Source organism: Aquila chrysaetos (genome assembly GCF_900496995.4).
Source record: "Aquila chrysaetos chrysaetos chromosome W unlocalized genomic scaffold, bAquChr1.4 W_unloc_3, whole genome shotgun sequence".
Lineage (NCBI taxonomy): Eukaryota > Metazoa > Chordata > Aves > Accipitriformes > Accipitridae > Aquila > Aquila chrysaetos.
The window spans coordinates 1,567,184-1,587,999 of record NW_024470323.1 but is presented as its reverse complement, the minus strand read 5'-3'; the positions used below and the strand labels follow the sequence as shown (position 1 = coordinate 1,587,999).

General features: G+C 38.1%; 1 protein-coding gene across 1 annotated transcript in view; it reads left to right on the top strand.

Moving 5' to 3' along the window:
- The window catches only part of LOC121233027 (excitatory amino acid transporter 1-like), a 79,173-nt gene extending 59,523 nt beyond the window's left edge, over positions 1-19,650 (top strand). Inside the window, exons 5-10 of the mRNA XM_041121609.1 lie at positions 176-218; positions 9,477-9,772; positions 11,447-11,680; positions 13,805-13,999; positions 15,458-15,592; positions 17,058-19,650. Of these exons, the coding sequence (XP_040977543.1) occupies positions 176-218; positions 9,477-9,772; positions 11,447-11,680; positions 13,805-13,999; positions 15,458-15,592; positions 17,058-17,262 (1,108 nt within the window). The 3' untranslated portion in view covers positions 17,263-19,650. The remainder of the gene's footprint in view (positions 1-175; positions 219-9,476; positions 9,773-11,446; positions 11,681-13,804; positions 14,000-15,457; positions 15,593-17,057) is intronic.
- The last annotated feature ends 1,166 nt before the right edge of the window (positions 19,651-20,816 follow it).

Sequence of the window (20,816 nt, the reverse complement as noted above, 5' to 3'; positions counted from 1 at the left end):
AAAGCTAACCAGGCCAATGCTATATGCAAAGCTCTATTCACTGTATACACAATTACATATTTGTGTTAGGATTCCTTTGAAAATTAGCTGGTCAATTCTTTTATTAGCTGTACCACTACTTAATGTATTACTAGAGTCTTATTACTTCTCATGTTATTTTCTTTCTTTTTCACAGAAATATGTTTCCTCCAAATCTGGTGGAAGCTTGCTTTAAACAGGTAAAAATGTTTTGTTATTTCCAACTAAAACATATAATAAAGTAAGAAATTGAAATGTAATAGTATTTTCTTTAGAAATATCATGTACTTGTACTTACAGCAGAAACAAAAATCTTACGTATCCTGCCAGCTGTCACCAAAAAAACCCCAACCAAATCTGTGTTTTGCTTCCAATCATACCGTCTCAGTATTTGCTATGAGAAGTGAAGAAAACACACCTGGCACAGCAAATAAAAAAATAAGTTTTTTCAAAACGTCAAATTCATAAGTCTACAGCAAGCTTCACTAAAGTCAATACAGAATTTACTTTTCAAAAACAGTGTTATGTTAAATTGGGAGATACTGAGATATGTACCATCTCTACAAAGACTGGAAGATGTTAAAAAATGTCATGTGGGAAATGTGCATAGGTTAGAAACTGAGGCAACAATTTTGTGGACATCAATAACAAAATCAAACTAGGGGACTTCCTGTTACCTATGGTAGGAGTGCACAGGAATGTTCTTTCTATGTTGCTTCCCAAATTTCTCTATCATTAGCCTGGTCTTCTTAACCTTAACTGTTCTACGGAGAAAATAATAGTAACTAGTTACATTCCTCCTTTAAAAAGAGAACATTATAGTTTCAGTGAAACCTATAATGTGTATTGCCATAATCTAATTGCTTCATATTGACCCCACAGACAATCTTGAACTGATATTATTTACCAGTTATTGCTGTAGCAATTAAAAAAAGCTGGAATGTTGAGGTCAAGAAGCAAGAGGATAAAGTAGAAACTTTCCAAAGTCCAGCTGAGTTACATCTTGCAGAAGAATTGAAAAGAAACAGTAACATTTTCTTTAGTTACATAAACAGAGACCAACAAAAAGCAGTGACTTTCTAGATTAAAGATTTGGTCAAGATTAAAGATAAACTAGTCCCAGGTGCAAAACCAACAAATGCTATGCCTCTGTTTTCAGTAAGGACAGTGATGCAGAAGAGCAGTATGGAAATACAAAAGTCTGTATCTAAACTAGAAACAAAATTCAAAGAATTTAATGTAATAAAGTCAGGGAATGACATAATTTTTATTTCAAAATCATGAAATAATTAGGGCATAAAGTTACAGATCTAGCAGCAAGTATTTTTAATAAATCTGTCAAGTTGGGAAATTATTTATCTATGACTGGTGAAAGCAATCATAATGCCTTTCAAATTGCAATTTCAAAAAGATTTAGGAATTGATTTAAGCAGTTAATAACCCATTAGCCTGATCTTGGTTGTACCAAAGGATACAAGTACCTTGAAGGAAAGAGTAAAGATTTAGTAATAAATGAAAATGAAAAATACATGAAAAAAAAGATAAAGAATAACACGGGTTTCTGAAACAGATTGTACCAGAATAACCTTCCATCTTTCTTCCACAAGATTGCTCATTTTCTTATTTTCTTTTTTTTTGGTGCCACAGAAGTGCAATGGAACTAATCTCTTTAGACTTCTGTAAAACAGTTTTTAAAATGAGGGAAGTGAAATAGTTGAGCAGGGGATAAGATTATTGTGAGAATTGTAAAATTTGTGGAGATAGCAGTGGAAGCTGCTGAAGGACTGGGTGTATCTCAATTGATATTTTTTTACATGACATTACCACAAGATGCACACAATGAAATTTACAGATGACAAGAAAGTTGAAGCACTTTGTATCATGATATCTAACAAACACCAAAGAAGATAGTATCTCCCTGGCACACTGTAACACTATAAAATCACAAGAACAAAGTGAATTGGCTCTTGCAGACATTGGTATGTTCAGTTATCTCCTGGTAGCTCTTCATCACATGTGAAATAAACATTTAGAAATTAACTGTAATTTCTGCTTTGAGACAGGAAGTCACCATCAGAAAGAAAAAAAAATTAAAACCCCTCTAATTCAGCTCTAGGGTATGTTAGGTGACAACTCCAATAGAGTTGGAGAGGAATGTGACTGTCTGGAATACTGGATATATTCTGGTCATTACATTCAAGGAAGATTAATGTAAAATAAGCACAATGGAGAGAGGAGTTGCTGTTCAAAAGAACACAGTGTATAAAGCAAAAAGAAGCTTGCTTTAAAAACTATTCAGATACAAAAAACAAAGTGGGAACAGAGCTGTATAAGATAAAGAAAAATGTTTATACCAGAAGAAATGGAAATCACTATGACTGAATTTGAAGTGGGAATTAGTAAGGTTTTTAACCTTCATTACCTAAAAGGTGAGGTCCTGGAAAAATCTTCAATTAGGAGTCGTGGGAACAAACTACCTCATCAGTTTTAAGATACGGCTTGAAAAATTCATTCAATAAAGTATCCTACAGCAACAGGAAACTCAACTGAGTGACTAGCAGTCCTAAAGCTATGTTCTTAATTAAAGATGTCCTATAGATTCTGTTTACATTAAGTATATTGTATTTCTCATGTGCTTTACAGCTTAAAGGGATCTCCTAAAAATGGTTCAAAAAACAGGAATTATTTAATGAAAGTTTTTTCTGACTTTCATCAGCAGATACGCTTACTGAAGCACCAGGATTTTAAATGTCATACTGATACTATTACTTTTTGAATCAGGTACCAAAACCTAGATTTTTAGGCATAAGTTATTTTGTTGAACCAGATTTGTTATACTAAAAACATTTAAAAGGAGAAACAAGTATGTATAAGATTCATAGGTATCCAGATGACTTTGTACATCTGACTCCATAACTTTCTTTTCAAAAGTTTACATCAGGTTTTTCATGTTTCTCAGAAGATTTATGAAGAAGGATGATCCATCTGGCACTAATCTGGTTCTGTAACACCGTGTTTGCTGGCCCAAACACAAAACACACTCCTCATAGTAGTCCACACTCAAAGGCATAATACTGATCCACAGCTTTGCACACCTGGAAACCATCACTGGCATATACACTCCACATTCAAATCACATATTTTGATATATTAGGTGTTCACATTCTCTCTTATAGCATCCTTAGGCAGGTTTCTTCCCTGACAGAGATCTGCACTGGAACCCACTGGAAGGTTTTTCTTTCTTTCTCACCATGGCCAGCAGACAGGTCCTCTAGTGACTGTGTTAGGATTCACAGCAAATTTTGAACTTGTTATTTCTCCATCAAGAGCAAGCACCTGCCAAAGCAGCTCCACTAACACACAGGACCAACTATCATTTCAAAGTTTTTTAACCCCAAAAGATCAACTGTTACTCAAATTTTGTAACACTAAGATGTGGAAAATTGTGCTTTCCTTCGCGTAATTCATTTTAGTAAAGTAAAATTACTTTTCTGGATGTGGAATTGCTCTCATGCAAAATGAAATGGAAGTGCTGTGTGGAGAGGGGTAACCAAGGTGGGAAGGGCTTATAGATGGAGTTGAAAAAGCTTTTATAAGATTGCTGCTGGGAGAAGAAGATCCAGGAAGGAAGATTGGGACCTTAGGACTCATTTAGGAAGGATCCTCCTAAATTTTCTGCTGCTTCTCATTTAGTCTTCTGGTCCTTTGGATTCCCTTTCCTGTTCTACTTTCCCAGCAAGTACGTGAGGCAAAGCTGCCTCCTCTTGCTGCTTCTTCTCCTTCTTTACACATTTTCTTCCCCAGAAACAAGAAGAATGGTGGAACAAAATGCCCCTTTGCCTCCAAAATGGCCCCCCCATTGTAGATCCCAGAAGCCAGGAGAAGCCCCTGTAGGAAAGAAAGTGTGGTGGGTTGACCTTGGCTAGCTGCCAGGTGCCCACCGAGCTGCTCTATCACTCCCCCTCCTCAACTGGACAGGGAAGAGAAAATATAACGAGAGGCTCATGGGTCGAGATAAGGATAGAGAGATCACTCAGCAATTACCATTATGGGCAAAACAGACTCGACTTGGGGAAATTAAGTTATTGACAATTAACAATGGAGTGGGGTAATGAGAAATAAGAACAAAACTAACACCACCTTCCCCCCCCCCCTCCCTTCTTCTTGGGCTCAACTTCACTCCCAAATTCTCTACCTCCTCCCCCCAAGCACTGCAGGGGGACAGAGAATGGGGTTTGCAGTCAGTTCATTACGCGTTGTCTCTGCCACTCCTTCCTCCTCACACTCTTCCCCTTCTCCAGCATGGGGTCCCACCCATGGGAGACAGTCCTTCACAAACTTCTCCAACGTGGGCCCTTCCCATGGGCTGCAGTTATTCACGAACTGCTCCAGCATGGGCCCTTTCCATGGGGTGAAGTCCTTCAGGAATGGACTGCTCCAACGTGGGTCCCCTGCAGGGCCACAGGTCCTGCCAGAAAAACCTGTCCCAGAATGGGCTCTCTATGGGGTCACAGCTTCCTTGGAGGCACATCCACCTGCTCTGGCATGGGGTCCTCCACGGGCTGCAGGGTGGACACCTGCTCCACTGTGGACCTCCATGGGCTTCAGAGGGACAACCTGCTTCACCATAGTCCTCAGCACGGGCTGCAGGGAAATCTCTGCTCCAGTGCCTGAAGCACCTCCTCCCCGTCCTTCTTCACTGACCTTGGTGTCTGCAGAGTTCTTTCTCTCACATATTCTCACTCCTCTCTCCCAGCTGCTGTTACGCAGCAGTTTTTACCACAGAGGCACTACCACCATCGCTGATTGGCTCAGCCTTGGCCAGCAGCAGGTCCGTCTTGGAGCTGGCTGGCACTGGCTCTGTCTGACATGGGGGAAGATTCTGGAATCTTCTCACAGAAGCCACCCCTGTAGCTCCCCCGCTACCACAGGAAAGCTAAGGAAATCCTTACATTCAAACCTTTCAGCTGAGAACTGGAAAAACCAATTCAGGCCGAGGTGGTGGCATTCAGCCCCATGCCCCAGGAAAGCGTAGGGGGACAAAGAGCTACCCTTGCCTAGCAGACTAGGTTAAGAAGAATAATCTGGAAAATGTTGGGCTTTAGCTTCACTCTGTTCTCCACTAGTTACTCTCTCTCTCCCTGTGAAAGACCAAAGTTCTGTTGGCACCCTGTCTCTATCAGGACCTCCTCCAATTAAATCAGTGGCAGCTAGGGATCACTGGAAACAGCAGATTGTTAATCCAAACAACATACTTTCTGGTACTGGTTATTTCCATATGACATATGTTGCTACCTTCACTATGCACTGATCATTTGGGGGCTTTTGTGATTGTTATCAGTAACAGAAGAATCTGAAAAGACTGACTGCTGATAAATATTACACACTTACCTAAAGCTAGATTATTTTGTTCAAAATCTTCTCTATACTCCTATATTCACCCGCAATTTAGGGATATCTAAATAAATCTTTGGATTTATCTTTCAACTCTGACCATTATCTCTTCATTTATCTTTCTTTGCTGAATTCAAAGATGCTATCTATCATGGGGCTAAGCAGTTCTAAGCAGCCTCTTGTTAGGCAGATACTGCATTTAACTCCCTGTTCTTTCTGCTGTGCTCTGGAGATATGTCAAAAGCCAAAAGAAACACAAGTGAATTTGGGACATCAAGAGAAGGAGAATCAGTCTAACAATTTCAGGAGGGTCATTATGTTATGAATAGGTGGAATTTGAAGCCAGCCGAAGCTTAAAGAACTAGAAAGGTGCATCTGATAACTGCATTTCTTCTGAGCTATTTTAAATTAATATTTGTTCCTGAACTCATTTGTACAGAGGAGATCAGAAGTGTTAATCTCACATCCAGACATGTGTCGTGGTTAAACCCCCAGCCAGCAACTAAGCGCCACGCAGCCGCTCACTCACTTCCACCCCAAACAGTGGGATGGGGGACAGAATCAGAAAAAAATTATAAAACTCGTGGGTTGAGTTAAAACAGTTTAATAGAAGTGAAAGGAAGAAACTAATGATGATAATAATAACAATAATAATAATAAAACGAAATGAAATATACAAAACAAGTGATGCACAATGCAATTGCTCACCACTCGCTGACCGATGCCCAGTTAGTTCCCGAGCAGCGATCTACCCCCCCAGGCCAACTCCCCCCAGTTTATATACTAGATATGACATCACATGGTATGGAATACCCCTTTGGCCACTTTGGGTCAGCTGCCCTGGCTGTGTCCTGTGCCAACTTCTTGTGCCCCTCCAGCCTTCTTGCTGGCTGGGCATGAGAAGCTGAAAAATCCTTGACTTTAGACTAAACATTACTTAGCAACAACTGAAAACATCAGTGTGTTATCAACATTCTTCTCATACCTAGCTCAAAAACATTGCACTATACCAGCTACTAGAAAGAAAATTAACTCTATCCTAGCTGAAACCAGGACACCTATCCTCTTGAAGGTTCTCTTTCATCCTGTCACTTCCTATAAACAGTTGGCTTTTTCACCATACATGGCTTTTTCAACATTTGTTTTATGGTGGTCAAGCAATCTTGTATTTTGCCTTAAGTGTCATCTGAAAAAGCACTAACAAGCATAAACCTCAACCTACTCTTTTTCCTTGGTAGATATCTCCCTTGCATTTCCCGTGTTTGGTTTTCCCTTATTTCTTTTGCTTCACCAGGAACCTTCTCATGATTTTTGATAGACAACTTTGAGCATAAGAAGACAGACACATCCACAAAGTTATCCTTAACCTCATTTAGCAATAATGAAAGAAAGACTAGTTCAGACAACTGTCTCAGAGCAAATAAAGTTGCTCTGATTCCTGTTGCTCAGATTGCCATTTTGAATGTCACTCTAAATAAACTGTTTCTGCACTGTTCTGGAAAGGGTTCTAGAGAGACTATTCTCCCTAGGCTAAAGCTAACATTCCTGAATACTTAAGTCTGAACAACAGGATGAGTCAACAGATAAGATCTACATCTCTGTGTACCAGTCTAGCTGAAATGAAAACAGACTTTGCTATGTGAGGTCCTAAAATCCATATTATATCCCTAAAGAGACTTAACTAATAAAGGATTAAAGGCATCCTCCTGCTGGGACAGAATTCCAGAATCAGCACAAAAAAGAAGGAATATGCTTCTTATAACCTAAAATTATTTTTAACTGGGTTTTTAAAGGTAAGAAACTTCACATGATTGTGCTTTCTCCCCTGTAGCTGCCCAACTTTTTCTCAGTCCCTTGTCATAATTTTTGAGCCCAATGGCCAGTTCCAACCTAATTTGATGGAAGAGGTGGGGGGGGGGGGGGGGGGGGCAGGTCTCAGAGAAATCAAAATTGTGCTGCCACTGAAAGAAAAGCTGTTTATGACTTAGCTCTTAACCTGTTCCAACAGGCAGCAGCCATTCAGCCAGGCAGCACACATCTAACACTGTCTAATAGCCATATCATGTGTTGCTTTTGATCTAGTCAAATAGGTAGGAATGAGAGAAGGACCTGAGGGTAATGGAGGAGAATCAGGACAAAGTCAGTTATGATGTGTCTAGGGAAAGTAGGGAATGACTAGGAAATATGGTAGGAAATTAGGCTTTAATTCCAGTCCTCATTAAGCATCTTGCTTTTTTATGTTTTTATGTCTAATCTGCATGCCCACAAGTCCAGCATAATTACACCCTTCAGATATTTGTATTAAGGAATTTTTACCTAACTTTTTTTTTCTACTTTAAAACAGTAATAAAAATATACATATAATACAATTATCATACCCACACACATTTTTTTTTAAAAAGTGTTTGATGTACAGTGTTAGGCAGTCTTTTAACACTCCTGTCACGACTGAAATAAAATCCCTTCAGTGATAACTTCTAGATAATTTCCACTCTAATACCTCTCTGTCACTTAAAGAGGCAATCTCATCCTTTCTTCCCTGGCTGTGTAGTCCCAGTCTCAGTGTTTTGCCCTCTCTGGCATTCATCTGATTCCTCAGCAGGCTGATTCACCTTCATAGCCTTTACCAAAAAAATGGCCATTTTTTTGCTTGATAAGTTTTCTGCCAATTTAAAGAGTAGGATTCACTCATGGAGAGATCAAACTAGAACTGACACAGAGGAGAAATTATCACAGGTTGGATGGGAGCATGTGAGGAAGTGAAACTGTGCTTTTCCATGTCAGCCAACTGTTGGAACAGCTCAGCTGTCTGCTCTAACCACAGCCCAAGTCTTAAAACTTTTTAGCAAATTTCATTTAAAACTCAAGGATATCTAAACTCCATGGAGATTTGTTCTGCTACATCTTATTCAGAAATTTTACATAAATATCCTCTAAGCAAGTTTTACTTGAAGTTCTGAAAGACTTAAAGCCTTCAGGGGATACAGCAAATATGCGGAAGGAGTGCATCAAAACTATTCAGGTCTGGAAAATAACAGAAAATTAGGTCAGTGTTGCTAGATGCTGATATTCAGGTTGCCCATCTTAGTCATAAGTACTCCATTTCACTCAAATATTTTCAGAGTGTGCAACAACCTCCAAATATTACTAATACTACAGCTCCTGGACTTATTTAAGGCAGTTTTGTTGGCAGGCCCAAAGGAATAAAAATCCAAAATTGCTGAATAACCTTGACACCAGCATCCCATTGCTTTAATATGGTATTTAGCATCCTGAGATATATTAGAAACATTTTACTAGTGATATTTAGGATTCTTTGCTCTAAAAGAATTTAATCAGGACAGGACTGCAGAGCTTTTTGAGCACAGAGAGAAATATTCAGGATACACATTTCTCTTTGGAAAAGTATTAGGTGGTGAAAGACTGGTTTTCAAAGTAGACGTTTAGGAGCATATTGAGATTTTGAAATTGATTTGCCCAATCCATAATGGAACAATTTAAGATAGAATCCTGTTTTTAATTAAGGAAAGTGGTGATTTGTTACTGCAAAGCAGAGAAAACTAATGGCTTTGCCATAGCAAAGAAAAAAAGAGGTATGTTATATTTCAGTTACTTTCACTCTAATTTTTTCTAATTCAAAAAGATGAAAAAGGAAGGAAACTTCAGAGCACATGAAAATATTTCAACTAGCCAAATAAGGCCTATTTATTTAACAGTTGGGAAAATGTTGTTGGGAAAAATAACAATTTATTAAAATGCAAACTAAGAATCAATATTTTTGTCACAAAACTCGTGAGCACGACAAATCTGCATCTTTGATTTTGACATATTTATGAGAAAGCAAGTTCTGGAAGCTAAAGGTGAAGCTTTAGCTCTTGAAGTTAATATGGATTATTGTTGCTTTCAGGAAAGCTAGGTTTTCATAACAGTACATTCTACCAACAAATATTACACAAAGAATTCAAATGTCCTACAATAGTAATTAATAATTTAATGTGTGATTTTTACCTTTGTTTGCTATAATTCACAGAATTCCTATCTTTCTTTTCTTTTTGTCTTACCAGTTCAAAACTAACTATGAAAAGAGAATGTTTAAAGTAGACATTTCATTCAATGACACATCCACAGTGGCTTCCATATTAAGTAATGTGTCAGAAGCAATGGAAACCCTCACCCGAATGAAAGAGGAAGTAGTTCCTGTTCCAGGTTCTATAAATGGAGTGAATGCCCTTGGCTTGGTGGTTTTCTCAATAAGCTTTGGCCTGGTAATTGGAAGCATGAAGGAGCAAGGTCAGGCATTAAAAGACTTCTTTGATAGCTTAAATGAGGCTATCATGAGATTGGTAGCTCTAATAATGTGGTGAGTGCCTCTTTGATAAATTCTATATTAAGTTACTAACAATATTTTTTCATCCCAGTTATGCACTGGATAGCAAGAGTCTGGCAGGAAGTCAGACAATAAGATCTTAACTACCTTGTAGCTTTTTTCGTAAATGAACCCAAGAACTGTAATTCTGTATATCAATAATTTGCCCAAACATACCTATTCTTTCAGTGTGTTTCAGTGTGTTTAGCTTTTGACACAAAAAAATCAAGGTATATGGCAGAATTTGCCAAGCTTATACAGAGCCATTCCATGTCCATAAAGACAGAGATCACAACAGTATGCTGTCGAAGTTTCCTTATAACCTACTCTGACTTCAGTAAAGGAAAATGACAAACCTCTCCCATAATCTTATTTCTACACAGCAAGACCTTGTTATCATTAGTTTCCAACACAACTGGTTCCTGCAGTTGTGTAGTGTATATGTATGTCCCTGCACTGTAGCTGTACTGCTTACAGATACACATAATTTTGCTATTTTCTTTATTGTGCTCAACAGGTAAATAAAACCAATACCTTTTCCTTCAAACATTAGATATGAAGTCTTTTCAACAATGAAGATTTATTATTTGTCAGGTAGAAGGTCAATTATGAAAAGAAATTATGTCTTGTTGCCTTCTTTACTACAGAAAACAACCAAACAAATCAACTCCAAAAGCGTAAAAAAACTACCCAAGAGCACACACACATATGTTGTAGTACTAGATACAAAACTAAAAATATTTTTTCCAGTGAGTAAAATTTTATTCTGCCAGGAAACATCTACACAAAGCAAAAATCTTTTCTCCTTCTTTATGAGCTCACTTAAGATGATAAAGCAGTGGATGAGAATTATTACTGCTGAGACATTTCTACATGGATTTGATAGCTGAAAGTGCAATTGAGATATGCTGGATAAATTTTGTTCTGTGGTAACTCAGTATAAAAAGACAAGGGGACATTTATGGAAATAAGGCTGTATCAAAAGTCCAGCTGCAGCAGGATTATGTTAGAGATTTATGCTCAACACTAGCTCCTTCTTCATCTGTAGCTGTGCTTACCAATAGAAAAAAGCAGATTATACCACCTTTGTTGCTGCCCCACAATGCAGCTAACCTCTGTCATACAGATGGCTTCATGCTAAAGTATTTTTCCAGTGTCCCACTGGATAAAATAGGGCATGGCCAGAAGTAGCTTGAAATCATCAGAAGTTAGCCTTCTGTGTGGATTCCTTCCCCAACAACATGGGAAACAACACTGGAGAGATAATAGAACTGGGCACTTGGCATAGTCTCCAGCTATGTTGGTTGAGCCTTCATTCATACAGACAGAATTATAACAGAATTGGCTAAACTAGCTTTTAAATGACACATGAATTCCAAAGGGAGCTCATCTCCCTACATGTCTGAAAGGCATGTTATACGTCTTCTTGAAATCCTTACCAGGTTCTGAAACCAACAGAGCCTATAAGAAACATTCACTGCTGTGGTTTCATCCAGGTTAAACCATTAAGAGTTAAAGAGTTAAACTCTTGGGCTGCTTCTGAATAATTACAGTCATCCTACCAGCAAAATCCTACATTCATGCATGCATATAAACACAAAAGGTACGGATGGGGGAGTGGATTTCTACTTTGTTCAGTGCAATACTAATTTGATTTCTTATTTGCAGGTATGCACCACTTGGAATCCTCTTCTTAATTGCTGGAAAAATTGTTGAGATGGAAGATACGGGTGTGATCGGTGGTCAGCTTGCCATGTATACTGTAACAGTTATCATCGGTTTGCTAATTCATGCTGTCATTGTCCTACCTCTTCTCTACTTCCTGATCACTCATAAGAATCCTTGGGTATTTATTGGAGGCCTAATCCAGGCATTAGTCACAGCTTTGGGAACATCTTCCAGGTATAATACAATATTTTAAGGCCATATTGTTTTTATAATATTATTGGTTTGAGAAACAACTTTGCCTAATGTAATTGGTTAACTCCATATTCAAATATTCACTTGGGCACTTTATTTCAGTTCCACTGCTCTCCGACAGAGATGATTATTATCATTATATTAATTTGAAGTCTATTTTCTATGAGAACCCTTGAACAGAGATGAAATAGGTCTGTTTGGTGATGCAGACTATGGCTGGAACCCTTGTGACTTTGATTAGCCTTGGTGTTTGATATTTGTAAGTAGTTTGTAATGGCTTGCTGATAAAGGATGCTGCTGGCAAGGGAAGTTTTACGTTTGTGCATGGCAAAATGGAGCAGCAAACAGGAAGGTTCAGAGGGGATTCTGAGAGAGCTTGAGAACCCTTCTTGGCAAGTGACATTCTGTGCTCAAAATCCTGATAGCCAATGATGGATATCAGAAATGCAATAGAAATGCCATTTTTGCTCTTTGTTGATGAAATCATAGGGATTTCATATGAATAAAAAACCTCTTTGCATCTATGATGAAAAGAAACATTATTGTAAGCTGTTATGGTTTAACCCCAGCCAGCAACTAAGCACCACGCAGCCACTCACTCACTTCCCCCCTCACCCAGTGGGATGGGGGAGAAAATCGGGAAAAGAAGTAAAACTCGTGGGTTGAGATAAGAACGGTTTAATAGAACAGAAAAGAAGAAACTAATAATAATAATGATAACTAATAAAATGACAACAGTAATAATAAAAGGATTGGAATATACAAATGATGCACAGTGCAATTGCTCACCACCTGCTAATCGATGACCAGTTAGTCCCCGAGCAGCGATCCCCCCACTCCCCCCAGTTTATATACTAGACATGACACCACATGGTATGGAATACCCCTTTGGCCACTTTGGGTCAGCTGCCCTGGCTGTGTCCTGTGCCAACTTCTTGTGCCCCTCCAGCCTTCTTGCTGGCTGGGCATCAGAAGCTGAAAAATCCTTGACTTAGTCTAAACATTACTTAGCAACAACTGAAAACATCAGTGTTACCAACATTCTTCTCATACCTAGCTCAAAAACATAGCACTATACCAGCTACTAGGAAGACAATTAACTCTATCCCAGCTGAAACCAGGACATAAGCAAATATATATTTCTACACCATATGACCTTTCATAAAACACCTTCCATTTTAATAGATTTTAAAAGCATCTCCTAAAGACAGATGTTTTCAGTCAGCCATTCCATATAACTAAATTCAAGATCCTGGTGTTTGGGATTATTCTGAAGATGTGGATGAGACACTATTGGGACCATTAATGTAGAATCTGATTAAGTTTTGTATCACTGAAAAAGCTCTTTAGGACTTTAAGAAATTATGCCAGTATATTAATGGGTAGAGAGGGATGATTACTAATTTCACATTTGACATTTTAATGTCAATCCTTGAAAATTTGTGGAATGCCTAAAAGGGAATTTGATTAATAATGATTTTAAAAGGAAGATAATATAACTAAAGCCAGTCAACATAGTTTAAGAGAAATTAAACTCAGGGGGCGGGGGGGGAAGGCAGTGGCTGTGTGCTGCTTAGCTGCCTACCGGGGTTAACCCACAAGTGGTAAAATAATGTAATCGTCCATCAGAATGCCCTTTTCAGGGGAGCCAGCAAATAAAGATGAGAAAACATGCTGTTTACTGAAGGGTTGAATAGCTCAATGTGTATAAATTCAGGAAAACAATGCTTAGGGGTGATTCAATCATAACTCAATGACATCAAAAACGGGAAGTGGTAATTTTTAAATAGATTCTTCTGCCTAGCATGCTAAAGTATAACAAAATCTGGTGACAAAATACTGAAGTTAGACACATTCAGACTAGGGACTACATAGAGAGTGACAGTAATTAACCATTGGAAAAACCTTCCAAGAGCATCAGGAGAACCACCATCATTAGAAGTGTTTAAATCCAGCCTTGGCATTTTTTTAAAAAATATTCTGGTAGATCACATAAAAATTAAGACAATTAGAACAATCTATCTTGTCATCACAAAGCATGACAATCTTTTCATTCCCTCTTTGTAGAATTTATATCATGTATTACCTTCTTTCTTTTTGTTTCAGTTCTGCAACACTACCTGTTACATTTAAGTGTCTAGAAGAAATAAATGGAGTGGACAAACGAGTTACAAGATTTGTACTCCCAGTTGGTGCTACAATTAATATGGATGGAACTGCTTTATACGAGGCTTTGGCTGCAATTTTCATTGCACAGGTTAACAACTTTGATCTGAACTTTGGACAGATTATCACAATCAGGTACAGAAGCCATTATTACATCTAATAAAAGCACCTTTGTGATGACTCCTTCTTGCCGTTATATGTGGGATTAAATAAAAGCATCTAGAGCTAAAAATGAGAACTGCTACAGCAGCTGAATAACTATAATGATTTACATCTTCTGCACAGAAGAGGCCCCCCAGCAGATATTCTCCATTAGGTGAACCTTTAAAAAACTGTAGCATGATACACCTATCACTGGACTTAGTAGTCAACAAGAACAGTTTTTAATAACTTTTAAATTTTCTTTCTTAAGAACTCATGCAGCTTTTGGGAGCTGTAGACTTGCAATCAGTACCAGATAGTTTCTAATGCATGTACAAAGCAGTAGCATAAGAGCATCACAGTGGCATGGTACAGTGCTAATGCTAGGAGAGGTAATGTTTTCCTAGTCATGATGGTCTCAGGATACAAGTAGAGCAAGCTGTGTAAGGAGCAGTAATACCTTTTATTACATCAGCTGATAGAGGTAGAGAAGATGGGTATGTTTTCAAGCACACAAGCCTTCATGTTTGAAATAGAACAGCAAACAACCCACTAAGTACCACTAGATGATAACTGATCTGCATTAATTTATTATGTTACTCAAACAGTTTAAGAGAAAAGGGTGATGGGTACATGTGCAGAAGAAAGAAATGTCAGCAAGGGGAGAGGGGGACACTGTAGGACAGAGAGACAGGTATTTTATCACTCAGAAACACTGAAAGTTCAGATATGGTGAACTGGGAATGTAGAAGATTTTCAAGCAGAAGTGCTTCTCTCCATAAAAAACACCAGCTTAATTCAATATTCATCAACAGAAGGCAAAACTCTGTCTTCACACTCCGAGGCAATAGTTCCACATTCATTAGTACTAGAGTTTCTCCCTGCCAAATCACCTGACAAAACAAATTCTTCCTAAACTAGGTGTGAACAAGCATATTTCTATCAAGTTACTAGACTGTATGATTCAGGGTTTCTGGCAGCTTTCTGTTTTCTGATGGCTGAATGCCAACTGCTGGAGGACAGCTACTTCACCTAACACGAAGTTATAGTGAGATGGACAGAGAATAAAAGTTCTTGCATTAGATCTGCCAGGACAAAATTACCTCCTCAGATTTTCTTTTAACATGTTTGAGCTTGTGGAGTGAGTTTGTTCAATGGGTGGGGGCATGTAGCTATAATGTTTTTGTCTGGCCCTTAGCATCTAGTAAGGGATTTAACATCTAACAAAATCATGTTTCCAGGGTTCTGGATAAAGGTTTAGTGTAAACATTTTGGATTAAGATCCACACTCCCCTGCAGCTGTGTAGCGTTCAGATTAGGGACTGGGCTTATCTTTTTCTTTACTACTGAGCAAATGCTTTCTTGCTTCATATCTGTTTTTAATGTTTGCCAGATGATAAGGAGAGTTTATTATGGAAGTCAATTAATTGCTCTTGCCATCTCTTTGCACAGCATCACAGCTACAGCTGCCAGTATTGGGGCTGCAGGGATTCCTCAAGCTGGACTGGTCACCATGGTCATTGTGCTTACATCAGTAGGTTTGCCTACAGATGATATCACTCTTATCATTGCAGTGGACTGGTTCTTGTAAGTATTTTTATGGAGTCACTAAGGGCTTAGACCATATTTAGAAATGCAATAGCCAGGGACATTTTGGCAATACTGCGATCAGTGGTGTACTTTTGCTGTGGAAGGCAGTTGGAAAGAAGTGTTAAAAAGAATCACAATTTCATGCGATTAATGTATTTTCTTAGAGCAGACAGTGAGGGGTGTTACTTAATGATGGTTCCTCTTGCATGCAAAAGGGTTACTTAGAAACCTGGATCCTTAGGGTACTAAGAAAACTTTCAGACACAGTGTAATTCTATCAGCAAAGAATTGCTTTAGTCTTCTATTTTTTGTAAGCTGTCAATGAAAACCTTTCCATCAATCAGGCTCAGAGCTGGTTCAGACCCAACCCAGTTCATTGCAGCCCTGCTGACTATCTAATCCAGGAAAGGTTCATATGTCTACTCCATGGACACAGAATTGAAAAACAGTTATGTAACTCTCTCATCCAGCCACCACAATGTATTGCCCTTCATTTTTTCCATTCCTCTGTCTGTAAAAGACTAACTGACACCTGTAGGTATATGGGGAAATCCCTTAGGTCCAGGAACTAAATCAAAGGCAGGTTTCCTCCAACCTCTATTTTGTCTAACCCCTATTAGTTATAGTTTCCAGAGGCTTTTACCCTTCAGTCTTCTCGAGTGATCCCTGCAAGAAGTTGCCCATGTCATTATCAGAACGTGATGTCTTCAAATGACTATTGGAACAGATTGCCCAGAGAGGTTGTAGATGCCCCATCCCTGGAAACATTCAAGGTCAGGTTGGACGGGGCTCTGAGCAACCTGATCTAGTTGAAGATGTCCCTGCTCATTGCAGGGGGGTTGGACTAGATGACCTTTAAAGGTCCCTTCCAACCCAAACCATTGTATGATTCTATGGTTTTATGATTTTCTAACCACATGCCCATAACCTTATGTAGGTGGACGCTTATCGAATAACAGTGCCAGTCAGTCCTCATCAAGCTGCCTCTTACATCTTCTGGGCAGAGCCCTCTAAGATGGCTGAATTGTTGTAGTTTACTTTGAATCATTTTAGCAGAATTCCACCCTAAATTACTGACCATAGTTTAGGGTCAGGAGGGAAATGACCCTAACAAGGTAGATTCTCATTGGCTTACGTGTTCAGAGGATATAAACCCAAACGACCAGAGTATAGAAATGCCTCCGAGAAGCATCTGCCGCATGCTCCCTTTGTCGTTCATCATCATCACACAGCTGTTTCTTGCTGTGAAGCTGCCAAGAGTATTAACACATTTTGTAGCTCCAAATCCTAGTATATTTGTTAATTTCTGTAGAAGGAATCATGGCATTAACAGTTCAGATAAATGAATATACATAAAACTGCTGAATCATCTAGTAGCTATTTAAAGGCCATTTTAACAGCTAGTCTGCATGCTTCCCTGAACAAGCGACCAAGTCAAGGCTAACTTACTATTTCTTCTTAGGGATCGTCTCCGTACCACTACCAATGTCTTGGGAGACTCCATCGGAGCAGGAATTGTTGAACATTTATCACGGCATGAGCTGAAGAACAGGGATGCTGAGATGGGTAATTCTGTGATAGAGGAGAATGAAATGAAGAAACCATACCAACTGATCTCACAAGAAAATGGGACTGAGAAACCATTAGATAGTGAAACCAAGATGTAGGGTAAAGAAGACATGAGTCCAACACTACAAGTGTGGAAAACACATGCTTTTTCCAACCATTTATATCCTGAATTCACCAAGTTCACTTATTCCTTGTTTTCTCCCTTTATGCTAGCAATGGAAAGAATTAATGAAAATATATTCCAAATTAGCAGTGATCAAGGTTTATGTTGGCTTCCCATTTAAAAAAAAAATTAACAGGCAACAACACTGGTCCTGCTAGACATGTACTAACTGAGGATAAATAAAGAGAGATTGTTAATTAAATTTAAAAAAAGTAAAATCAGTGTATATGCTACTCAGTCCTGTAAATGTGATCTTATTCTTTTTCTTTCTTTCTTTTTTTTTTTTTATGAACTGGAAAGTAAAAACAGATAACAGAGCCTGAAAATGGTTTTATTTTTTTAAATACCTGTTGCAAAATTCCTAACATCTAAAAGCACACAATCATTACTTCTAACTTGATAACTGCAACCGGCTAAGTAAATTAACTGGGTTTTTGCTTTTTATTTGATGTTTTTTTCTCTAGTGTTATATCCTTGTTTAAATACTAGCAGGACAATAAAAAGAAGGACATTAATTGAAAGGATAAAACAGAAGATATATAAGTAAAGAAAAAAATACCCCCAATGAGCAGTTTTATCAGCTGAGTTGAAATATTTCTGAGAAAGTTATTTTATCTGGACATAGTTTTTTGCATTAGCCTCAGCTGATCTTGACAAAAACTTAGCCTAGTCAGCTCCCACTGACTTACAGACGTTTACGTATGTATATATGTACCTCCACTCTGTATTTGTCCCCTTAATTTCAACATCACAACCTAGTTGAACAATCTAAGTGTGTTTTGTAGGACCAAGGCCCTAGGCTGTATTGACTCTGGAACAGAAAAAGTGTCTTCATGTCTCTGAAAAAAAAGATAGCATGCTCTGGGTACACTAATTATCTACTTAATAAGCAATAATAAGAATAGAAGGCAGTGCCAGATGCTCAGAACCTAAAGGGACTGGATTCTAAATCTGAATCCCTGAGACCAACAGGAGGTTTTCTGATTGGAAACCTCCCAAATGCTTGGCTATTCCACTGATAAATTATAAAGCTATTACCTGGATTTACATTTTTCCATCTGGAGAAGAAGGTTCCCTATCTCAATGTGAAATTTCAAAATCCTTGTGTGTTTATCAGCAGCATCTTAAAAAGAAAAAAAGAGCCCTTTAGAAAGTAAAACTAATGGGTGCTTTTTTACTTTTTACTAGGAAAAATATATAAATTGTGAAATAGTAAATACTATAATAAATGTTGAAATTTTAATTAGAAAGGATTTTAAAGCACAATATTGTAGGTGTCTTTCAGGGAATAGATAAGGAAAGACTGAAAAAGGGGAGATAATGCACTTGTAATCCTATAGCTTTTTTTGTTCATTTCAACGTTATTCCCTGATGAAGCTGTTTTTTAGAAATATACATTATGTATTTTTTCCTTTTTGCCTTGTGTTATTATAGAGGTTAAACTGGAAAGATTTATAATGCGGTTACAGTTGAGGGAATGAAGTAATATTAATCAAAGGCACAATAGTGTTGAGTGATCTTTTTTATTTAAATGTTCAGTTCTCTTCATTCTCCCTCCCCCCACCAAAGAATTCTGATAGAAATTAAGGATTCCCTTGCAATGTCCCAGTTGCCACTCAAAAAAATATTCAATATGTTGCTCTTGTCACTAAAAGAACATAAATATGGTGTACAAGTAACTGTAGTGAAAATGTCAGCATGCTGGTTGAAGGCAAACCTTTTCCCATGTTTAGAGCAATGAGACAAGACTGTTTTATTCAGGACTGAAAACTCCTGCCTGTCTTCTCCAGTTGAGTAACCCAGACAACACGAGCAGGAAATCTCCAGTGAATTAAGTGAGCAGGATTTAATACAGAGTATTGAGCAGTCAAACCTACAAAGCTCTAAATGAATCTCTGACTGAAAGAAAACAAGTATGGGGTGGGGTTTTTTTGCTAACAGAATGCAAATCTAGGATACAGACAGATATTTTCTGATACATAATTAGAGATATTTTTATATAGATGCTGTATTCAAAATGTGTGTATAAATGTTAACAGTAGAATTTATGGTATAACAATTTAATTTTTGTTAAGACTTTGTTTGGAAATACATTGCAAAGACAATGTAAATGGCTGTCTTTCTATGACATCAGCTGAGAAAAATGAATTGTGTCACAAAGAATGTGATCTTTTTTTATACTAACTTCGTTTCTTATGGAAATTAGGTATTATAGAAAGATTCCCTTCCCCATGCCTCATTGGTTTTGCATTGGTATGCACCCAGAGTGGATTGAGAAACATTACTTTGTAGATGTATTTTCAATAAAAATAGTTTTACATTACTGCTTTTCTGTAATTTAGGATTTCTTTCAAAGGCTCTGTAACAGAAGCTTCACACAAACTCAGAGCAAACAAACTCATAATATGGGATTTCAGAAATTCCAGACCATTTTATACAGCAGGGCTTTGATATATCAGGGCTTCCTCACTTCAAATACCTGCTTACGGTTTCATGATCAAAAATAAATAAATAAGTGAAACTGACAAAAGAAGGCAAGGAAGTGGGGAGGGAGTACCATTAAAAATTAAAAGAACCAACATTATTCCAACTTAAGCTCATTCAAATTCAAGTATATAAATTCATATTGATATCAGCAAAATATTTAAAAAATAAGCATTTATATTTTCATTGATTCAGATACTACAAAGCTGCCAGTTCATTATGGATGTGTAATTAGATGGTCCAAAACTCAAAAAGGTCATTGTGCCATGGGAAGAAAAATACATCCATTGACTGGGGTATTACAATGTTGCAACATTACAGTCATCCTAGACAATCCACTGTTTTTCTCACATAAGTGGTTTGTGATGGTGTCAGGGTTCATTCGGCAACAACTTCAGCTAGCAGAGTTATCATCTAGTGGAAGTGAATGTCTTGTCAGAAGTACTGGGAAGGTATAAAAGAAAGACACAAGCTGAATCGCATCTGGAAAGCTGTGTTGTTTGGTGTTGTGGTTTAACCCCAGCCAGCAACTAAGCACCACGCAGCCACTCACTCACTTCCCCCCTCACCCAGTGGGATGGGGGAGAAAATCGGGAAAAGAAGTAAAACTCGTGGGTTGAGATAAGAACGGTTTAATAGAACAGAAAAGAAGAAACTAATAATAATAATGATAACTAATAAAATGACAACAGTAATAATAAAAGGATTGGAATATACAAATGATGCACAGTGCAATTGCTCACCACCTGCTAATCGATGACCAGTTAGTCCCCGAGCAGCGATCCCCCCACTCCCCCCAGTTTATATACTAGACATGACACCACATGGTATGGAATACCCCTTTGGCCACTTTGGGTCAGCTGCCCTGGCTGTGTCCTGTGCCAACTTCTTGTGCCCCTCCAGCCTTCTTGCTGGCTGGGCATCAGAAGCTGAAAAATCCTTGACTTAGTCTAAACATTACTTAGCAACAACTGAAAACATCAGTGTTACCAACATTCTTCTCAT